The sequence below is a fragment of the Cyanistes caeruleus genome, chromosome 20 (genome assembly GCF_971803275.1).
Source record: "Cyanistes caeruleus chromosome 20, bCyaCae1.hap1.1, whole genome shotgun sequence".
NCBI lineage: Eukaryota > Metazoa > Chordata > Aves > Passeriformes > Paridae > Cyanistes > Cyanistes caeruleus.
In genome coordinates this window covers 10,649,047-10,658,650 of record NC_141720.1, presented here as the reverse complement: position 1 = coordinate 10,658,650, position 9,604 = coordinate 10,649,047, and the positions used below count along the sequence as shown (strand labels likewise).

Genomic DNA, 9,604 nt, shown 5'->3' with positions numbered 1-9,604 from the left:
GATAGGGTAACACTGGCTCTGACATTGCTGTGGTGTCACAGAGAGGAGGGAATTAGGCCTCTCCCTGCTCTGGTGTCACAGAGAGGGGGAAATTTGGGCTCTCACTGCTGTTGTATCAGTGAGGGCGTAACACTGGGGCTGTCATTGTTGTGGTGTCCCAGAGAGGATTAAATTGGAGCTCACACTTCTATGGTGTCCTAGACAGTGGAACTCTGGGCCTGACATTGCTGTGGTGTAACAGAGAGGAGGCAATTTGGGGCTGTCATTACTGTGATTCCACAGAGAGGGGAAGAGTCGGGCTGTCACTGCTGTGGTTTCAGCGAGAGAGTGAAATGGAGGTAGTTAGAGCTGTGATGTTACAGACAGGGGAATCCTGGGACTCGGAGTGCACTGCTGTCACCGAGAGCGGAACTTTGGGGCTCTCACTGCTGTGGTGTCACAGAGAGAGAAACAGCGGTGCTGTCGCTGCTGTGGTGTCAGAGAGTGGAACACTGGGCCTGACATTGGTGTGGTTTGACAGAGAGGAGGCAATTTTGACTGTCACCTCTCTGGTTTCACAGAGAGGGCAACTTTTTGGCTGTCCCTGCTGTGGTGTCACGGAGACGGGAATATTGGAGCTGTCACTGCTGTGGTGTCTGAGAGAGGGAAACACTGGGTCTGTCATTGCTGTGCAGTCATGGAGAGGAGCACGTTGGAGCTCACACTGCTATGATGTCACAGGTAGGGTAACAGTGGCTCTGACATTGCTGTGGTGTCCCAGAGAAGAGGAAATTTGGGCCCTCACTGCTCTGGTGTCACAGAGAGGGGTAAAGTTGGGCTCTAACTGCTATGGTGTCTCCAACAGGGTAATCCTGGGCCTAAAATGGCTGTCGTTTCACAGACAGGAGCAATTTTGGGCTGTGGCTGCACTGCTGTCCCAGAGAGTGGAACTTTGGGGCTCACACTGCTCTGGTGTCCCAGAGAGGGGAACATTGGAGCTGTCACTGCTGTGTTGTCACAGAGAGAGGAACTCTGGAGCTCTCCCTGCTCTGGAGTCACGGAGAGGAGGAAATTGGGCATGTCACTGCCCTGGTGTCACAGGGAATGGAAGAGTGGGGCTGTCACTGCCGTGGAGTCCGAGAAAGGAGGAAATTTGGTGTGTGACTGCTGTGGTGTCACAGCGAGTGGAACTTTGGGGCTCTCACTTCTGTGGTGGAAGAGATGAAGAAATAGGTGCTGTCACTGCTATTGTGGTGTGACGGAGAAGAGGAAATTTGGGCCTGTCATTGCTGTGGTGTCACGGAGAGGAGCGCTTTGGAGCTCACACTGCTATGATGTCACAGATAGGGTTACACTGGCTCTGACATTGCTGTGGTGTCACAGAGAGGAGGGAATTAGGCCTCTCCCTGCTCTGGTGTCACAGAGAGGGGGAAATTTGGGCTCTCACTGCTGTTGTATCAGTGAGGGCGTAACACTGGGGCTGTCATTGTTGTGGTGTCCCAGAGAGGATTAAATTGGAGCTCACACTTCTATGGTGTCCTAGACAGTGGAACGCTGGGCCTGACATTGCTGTGGTGTAACAGAGAGGAGGCAATTTGGGGCTGTCATTACTGTGATTCCACAGAGAGGGGAAGACTCAAACTGTCACTGCTGTGGTTTCAGCGAGAGAGTGAAATGGAGGTAGTTAGAGCTGTGATGTTACAGACAGGGGAATACTGGGACTCGGAGTGCACTGCTGTCACCGAGAGCGGAACTTTGGGGCTCTCACTGCTGTGGTGTCACAGAGAGAGAAACAGCGGTGCTGTCGCTGCTGTGGTGTCAGAGAGTGGAACACTGGGCCTGACATTGGTGTGGTTTGACAGAGAGGAGGCAATTTTGGCTGTCACCTCTCTGGTTTCACAGAGAGGGCAACTTTTTGGCTGTCCCTGCTGTGGTGTCACGGAGACGGGAATATTGGAGCTGTCACTGCTGTGGTGTCTGAGAGAGGGAAACACTGGGCCTGTCATTGCTGTGCAGTCATGGAGAGGAGCACGTTGGAGCTCACACTGCTATGATGTCACAGGTAGGGTAACAGTGGCTCTGACATTGCTGTGGTGTCCCAGAGAAGAGGAAATTTGGGCCCTCACTGCTCTGGTGTCACAGAGAGGGGTAAAGTTGGGCTCTAACTGCTATGGTGTCTCCAACAGGGTAATCCTGGGCCTAAAATGGCTGTCGTTTCACAGACAGGAGCAATTTTGGGCTGTGGCTGCACTGCTGTCCCAGAGAGTGGAACTTTGGGGCTCACACTGCTCTGGTGTCCCAGAGAGGGGAACATTGGAGCTGTCACTGCTGTGGTGTCACAGAGAGAGGAACTCTGGAGCTCTCCCTGCTCTGGAGTCACGGAGAGGAGGAAATTGGGCATGTCACGCCCTGGTGTCACAGGGAATGGAAGAGTGGGGCTGTCACTGCCGTGGAGTCCGAGAAAGGAGGAAATTTGGTGTGTGACTGCTGTGGTGTCACAGCGAGTGGAACTTTGGGGCTCTCACTTCTGTGGTGGAAGAGATGAAGAAATAGGAGCTGTCACTGCTATTGTGGTGTGACGGAGAAGAGGAAATTTGGGCCTGTCATTGCTGTGGTGTCACGGAGAGGAGCGCTTTGGAGCTCACACTGCTATGATGTCACAGATAGGGTAACACTGGCTCTGACATTGCTGTGGTGTCACAGAGAGGAGGGAATTAGGCCTCTCCCTGCTCTGGTGTCACAGAGAGGGGGAAATTTGGGCTCTCACTGCTGTTGTATCAGTGAGGGCGTAACACTGGGGCTGTCATTGTTGTGGTGTCCCAGAGAGGATTAAATTGGAGCTCACACTTCTATGGTGTCCTAGACAGTGGAACGCTGGGCCTGACATTGCTGTGGTGTAACAGAGAGGAGGCAATTTGGGGCTGTCATTACTGTGATTCCACAGAGAGGGGAAGAGTCGGGCTGTCACTGCTGTGGTTTCAGCGAGAGAGTGAAATGGAGGTAGTTAGAGCTGTGATGTTACAGACAGGGGAATCCTGGGACTCGGAGTGCACTGCTGTCACCGAGAGCGGAACTTTGGGGCTCTCACTGCTGTGGTGTCACAGAGAGAGAAACAGCGGTGCTGTCGCTGCTGTGGTGTCAGAGAGTGGAACACTGGGCCTGACATTGGTGTGGTTTGACAGAGAGGAGGCAATTTTGGCTGTCACCTCTCTGGTTTCACAGAGAGGGCAACTTTTTGGCTGTCCCTGCTGTGGTGTCACGGAGACGGGAATATTGGAGCTGTCACTGCTGTGGTGTCTGAGAGAGGGAAACACTGGGCCTGTCATTGCTGTGCAGTCATGGAGAGGAGCACGTTGGAGCTCACACTGCTATGATGTCACAGGTAGGGTAACAGTGGCTCTGACATTGCTGTGGTGTCCCAGAGAAGAGGAAATTTGGGCCCTCACTGCTCTGGTGTCACAGAGAGGGGTAAAGTTGGGCTCTAACTGCTATGGTGTCTCCAACAGGGTAATCCTGGGCCTAAAATAGCTGTCGTTTCACAGACAGGAGCAATTTTGGGCTGTGGCTGCACTGCTGTCCCAGAGAGTGGAACTTTGGGGCTCACACTGCTCTGGTGCCCCAGAGAGGGGAACATTGGAGCTGTCACTGCTGTGTTGTCACAGAGAGAGGAACTCTGGAGCTCTCCCTGCTCTGGAGTCACGGAGAGGAGGAAATTGGGCATGTCACTGCCCTGGTGTCACAGGGAATGGAAGAGTGGGGCTGTCACTGCCGTGGAGTCCGAGAAAGGAGGAAATTTGGTGTGTGACTGCTGTGGTGTCACAGCGAGTGGAACTTTGGGGCTCTCACTTCTGTGGTGGAAGAGATGAAGAAATAGGTGCTGTCACTGCTATTGTGGTGTGACGGAGAAGAGGAAATTTGGGCCTGTCATTGCTGTGGTGTCACGGAGAGGAGCGCTTTGGAGCTCACACTGCTACGATGTCACAGATAGGGTTATACTGGCTCTGACATTGCTGTGGTGTCACAGAGAGGAGGGAATTAGGCCTCTCCCTGCTCTGGTGTCACAGAGAGGGGGAAATTTGGGCTCTCACTGCTGTTGTATCAGTGAGGGCGTAACACTGGGGCTGTCATTGTTGTGGTGTCCAGAGAGGATTAAATTGGAGCTCACACTTCTATGGTGTCCTAGACAGTGGAACTCTGGGCCTGACATTGCTGTGGTGTAACAGAGAGGAGGCAATTTGGGGCTGTCATTACTGTGATTTCACAGAGAGGGGAAGAGTCGGGCTGTCACTGCTGTGGTTTCAGCGAGAGAGTGAAATGGAGGTAGTTAGAGCTGTGATGTTACAGACAGGGGAATCCTGGGACTCGGAGTGCACTGCTGTCACCGAGAGCGGAACTTTGGGGCTCTCACTGCTGTGGTGTCACAGAGAGAGAAACAGCGGTGCTGTCGCTGCTGTGGTGTCAGAGAGTGGAACACTGGGCCTGACATTGGTGTGGTTTGACAGAGAGGAGGCAATTTTGACTGTCACCTCTCTGGTTTCACAGAGAGGGCAACTTTTTGGCTGTCCCTGCTGTGGTGTCACGGAGACGGGAATATTGGAGCTGTCACTGCTGTGGTGTCTGAGAGAGGGAAACACTGGGCCTGTCATTGCTGTGCAGTCATGGAGAGGAGCACGTTGGAGCTCACACTGCTATGATGTCACAGGTAGGGTAACAGTGGCTCTGACATTGCTGTGGTGTCCCAGAGAAGAGGAAATTTGGGCCCTCACTGCTCTGGTGTCACAGAGAGGGGTAAAGTTGGGCTCTAACTGCTATGGTGTCTCCAACAGGGTAATCCTGGGCCTAAAATGGCTGTCGTTTCACAGACAGGAGCAATTTTGGGCTGTGGCTGCACTGCTGTCCCAGAGAGTGGAACTTTGGGGCTCACACTGCTCTGGTGTCCCAGAGAGGGGAATATTGGAGCTGTCACTGCTGTGGTGTCACAGAGAGAGGAACTCTGGAGCTCTCCCTGCTCTGGAGTCACGGAGAGGAGGAAATTGGGCATGTCACTGCCCTGGTGTCACAGGGAATGGAAGAGTGGGGCTGTCACTGCCGTGGAGTCCGAGAAAGGAGGAAATTTGGTGTGTGACTGCTGTGGTGTCACAGCGAGTGGAACTTTGGGGCTCTCACTTCTGTGGTGGAAGAGATGAAGAAATAGGAGCTGTCACTGCTATTGTGGTGTGACGGAGAAGAGGAAATTTGGGCCTGTCATTGCTGTGGTGTCACGGAGAGGAGCGCTTTGGAGCTCACACTGCTATGATGTCACAGATAGGGTAACACTGGCTCTGACATTGCTGTGGTGTCACAGAGAGGAGGGAATTAGGCCTCTCCCTGCTCTGGTGTCACAGAGAGGGGGAAATTTGGGCTCTCACTGCTGTTGTATCAGTGAGGGCGTAACACTGGGGCTGTCATTGTTGTGGTGTCCCAGAGAGGATTAAATTGGAGCTCACACTTCTATGGTGTCCTAGACAGTGGAACTCTGGGCCTGACATTGCTGTGGTGTAACAGAGAGGAGGCAATTTGGGGCTGTCATTACTGTGATTCCACAGAGAGGGGAAGAGTCGGGCTGTCACTGCTGTGGTTTCAGCGAGAGAGTGAAATGGAGGTAGTTAGAGCTGTGATGTTACAGACAGGGGAATCCTGGGACTCGGAGTGCACTGCTGTCACCGAGAGCGGAACTTTGGGGCTCTCACTGCTGTGGTGTCACAGAGAGAGAAACAGCGGTGCTGTTGCTGCTGTGGTGTCAGAGAGTGGAACACTGGGCCTGACATTGGTGTGGTTTGACAGAGAGGAGGCAATTTTGACTGTCACCTCTCTGGTTTCACAGAGAGGGCAACTTTTTGGCTGTCCCTGCTGTGGTGTCACGGAGACGGGAATATTGGAGCTGTCACTGCTGTGGTGTCTGAGAGAGGGAAACACTGGGCCTGTCATTGCTGTGCAGTCATGGAGAGGAGCACGTTGGAGCTCACACTGCTATGATGTCACAGGTAGGGTAACAGTGGCTCTGACATTGCTGTGGTGTCCCAGAGAAGAGGAAATTTGGGCCCTCACTGCTCTGGTGTCACAGAGAGGGGTAAAGTTGGGCTCTAACTGCTATGGTGTCTCCAACAGGGTAATCCTGGGCCTAAAATGGCTGTCGTTTCACAGACAGGAGCAATTTTGGGCTGTGGCTGCACTGCTGTCCCAGAGAGTGGAACTTTGGGGCTCACACTGCTCTGGTGTCCCAGAGAGGGGAACATTGGAGCTGTCACTGCTGTGTTGTCACAGAGAGAGGAACTCTGGAGCTCTCCCTGCTCTGGAGTCACGGAGAGGAGGAAATTGGGCATGTCACTGCCCTGGTGTCACAGGGAATGGAAGAGTGGGGCTGTCACTGCCGTGGAGTCCGAGAAAGGAGGAAATTTGGTGTGTGACTGCTGTGGTGTCACAGCGAGTGGAACTTTGGGGCTCTCACTTCTGTGGTGGAAGAGATGAAGAAATAGGAGCTGTCACTGCTATTGTGGTGTGACGGAGAAGAGGAAATTTGGGCCTGTCATTGCTGTGGTGTCACGGAGAGGAGCGCTTTGGAGCTCACACTGCTATGATGTCACAGATAGGGTAACACTGGCTCTGACATTGCTGTGGTGTCACAGAGAGGAGGGAATTAGGCCTCTCCCTGCTCTGGTGTCACAGAGAGGGGGAAATTTGGGCTCTCACTGCTGTTGTATCAGTGAGGGCGTAACACTGGGGCTGTCATTGTTGTGGTGTCCCAGAGAGGATTAAATTGGAGCTCACACTTCTATGGTGTCCTAGACAGTGGAACTCTGGGCCTGACATTGCTGTGGTGTAACAGAGAGGAGGCAATTTGGGGCTGTCATTACTGTGATTCCACAGAGAGGGGAAGAGTCGGGCTGTCACTGCTGTGGTTTCAGCGAGAGAGTGAAATGGAGGTAGTTAGAGCTGTGATGTTACAGACAGGGGAATACTGGGACTCGGAGTGCACTGCTGTCACCGAGAGCGGAACTTTGGGGCTCTCACTGCTGTGGTGTCACAGAGAGAGAAACAGCGGTGCTGTCGCTGCTGTGGTGTCAGAGAGTGGAACACTGGGCCTGACATTGGTGTGGTTTGACAGAGAGGAGGCAATTTTGGCTGTCACCTCTCTGGTTTCACAGAGAGGGCAACTTTTTGGCTGTCCCTGCTGTGGTGTCACGGAGACGGGAATATTGGAGCTGTCACTGCTGTGGTGTCTGAGAGAGGGAAATACTGGGCCTGTCATTGCTGTGCAGTCATGGAGAGGAGCACGTTGGAGCTCACACTGCTATGATGTCACAGGTAGGGTAACAGTGGCTCTGACATTGCTGTGGTGTCCCAGAGAAGAGGAAATTTGGGCCCTCACTGCTCTGGTGTCACAGAGAGGGGTAAAGTTGGGCTCTAACTGCTATGGTGTCTCCAACAGGGTAATCCTGGGCCTAAAATGGCTGTCGTTTCACAGACAGGAGCAATTTTGGGCTGTGGCTGCACTGCTGTCCCAGAGAGTGGAACTTTGGGGCTCACACTGCTCTGGTGTCCCAGAGAGGGGAACATTGGAGCTGTCACTGCTGTGGTGTCACAGAGAGAGGAACTCTGGAGCTCTCCCTGCTCTGGAGTCACGGAGAGGAGGAAATTGGGCATGTCACGCCCTGGTGTCACAGGGAATGGAAGAGTGGGGCTGTCACTGCCGTGGAGTCCGAGAAAGGAGGAAATTTGGTGTGTGACTGCTGTGGTGTCACAGCGAGTGGAACTTTGGGGCTCTCACTTCTGTGGTGGAAGAGATGAAGAAATAGGAGCTGTCACTGCTATTGTGGTGTGACGGAGAAGAGGAAATTTGGGCCTGTCATTGCTGTGGTGTCACGGAGAGGAGCGCTTTGGAGCTCACACTGCTATGATGTCACAGATAGGGTAACACTGGCTCTGACATTGCTGTGGTGTCACAGAGAGGAGGGAATTAGGCCTCTCCCTGCTCTGGTGTCACAGAGAGGGGGAAATTTGGGCTCTCACTGCTGTTGTATCAGTGAGGGCGTAACACTGGGGCTGTCATTGTTGTGGTGTCCCAGAGAGGATTAAATTGGAGCTCACACTTCTATGGTGTCCTAGACAGTGGAACGCTGGGCCTGACATTGCTGTGGTGTAACAGAGAGGAGGCAATTTGGGGCTGTCATTACTGTGATTCCACAGAGAGGGGAAGACTCAAACTGTCACTGCTGTGGTTTCAGCGAGAGAGTGAAATGGAGGTAGTTAGAGCTGTGATGTTACAGACAGGGGAATACTGGGACTCGGAGTGCACTGCTGTCACCGAGAGCGGAACTTTGGGGCTCTCACTGCTGTGGTGTCACAGAGAGAGAAACAGCGGTGCTGTCGCTGCTGTGGTGTCAGAGAGTGGAACACTGGGCCTGACATTGGTGTGGTTTGACAGAGAGGAGGCAATTTTGGCTGTCACCTCTCTGGTTTCACAGAGAGGGCAACTTTTTGGCTGTCCCTGCTGTGGTGTCACGGAGACGGGAATATTGGAGCTGTCACTGCTGTGGTGTCTGAGAGAGGGAAACACTGGGCCTGTCATTGCTGTGCAGTCATGGAGAGGAGCACGTTGGAGCTCACACTGCTATGATGTCACAGGTAGGGTAACAGTGGCTCTGACATTGCTGTGGTGTCCCAGAGAAGAGGAAATTTGGGCCCTCACTGCTCTGGTGTCACAGAGAGGGGTAAAGTTGGGCTCTAACTGCTATGGTGTCTCCAACAGGGTAATCCTGGGCCTAAAATGGCTGTCGTTTCACAGACAGGAGCAATTTTGGGCTGTGGCTGCACTGCTGTCCCAGAGAGTGGAACTTTGGGGCTCACACTGCTCTGGTGTCCCAGAGAGGGGAACATTGGAGCTGTCACTGCTGTGTTGTCACAGAGAGAGGAACTCTGGAGCTCTCCCTGCTCTGGAGTCACGGAGAGGAGGAAATTGGGCATGTCACTGCCCTGGTGTCACAGGGAATGGAAGAGTGGGGCTGTCACTGCCGTGGAGTCCGAGAAAGGAGGAAATTTGGTGTGTGACTGCTGTGGTGTCACAGCGAGTGGAACTTTGGGGCTCTCACTTCTGTGGTGGAAGAGATGAAGAAATAGGAGCTGTCACTGCTATTGTGGTGTGACGGAGAAGAGGAAATTTGGGCCTGTCATTGCTGTGGTGTCATGGAGAGGAGCGCTTTGGAGCTCACACTGCTATGATGTCACAGATAGGGTAACACTGGCTCTGACATTGCTGTGGTGTCACAGAGAGGAGGGAATTAGGCCTCTCCCTGCTCTGGTGTCACAGAGAGGGGGAAATTTGGGCTCTCACTGCTGTTGTATCAGTGAGGGCGTAACACTGGGGCTGTCATTGTTGTGGTGTCCCAGAGAGGATTAAATTGGAGCTCACACTTCTATGGTGTCCTAGACAGTGGAACGCTGGGCCTGACATTGCTGTGGTGTAACAGAGAGGAGGCAATTTGGGGCTGTCATTACTGTGATTCCACAGAGAGGGGAAGAGTCGGGCTGTCACTGCTGTGGTTTCAGCGAGAGAGTGAAATGGAGGTAGTTAGAGCTGTGATGTTAC

General features: G+C 53.3%; 1 protein-coding gene across 1 annotated transcript; it reads left to right on the top strand.

Moving 5' to 3' along the window:
* The first annotated feature begins 229 nt into the window (after nt 1–229).
* LOC147649749 (uncharacterized) lies at nt 230–6,479 on the top strand. Its single transcript, XM_086858587.1, has 2 exons — nt 230–3,361; nt 6,003–6,479. The coding sequence occupies exon 1, from the start codon at nt 333–335 to the stop codon at nt 1,236–1,238; it is 906 nt and encodes a 301-aa protein (XP_086714713.1). The 5' UTR covers nt 230–332; the 3' UTR covers nt 1,239–3,361; nt 6,003–6,479.
* The last annotated feature ends 3,125 nt before the right edge of the window (nt 6,480–9,604 follow it).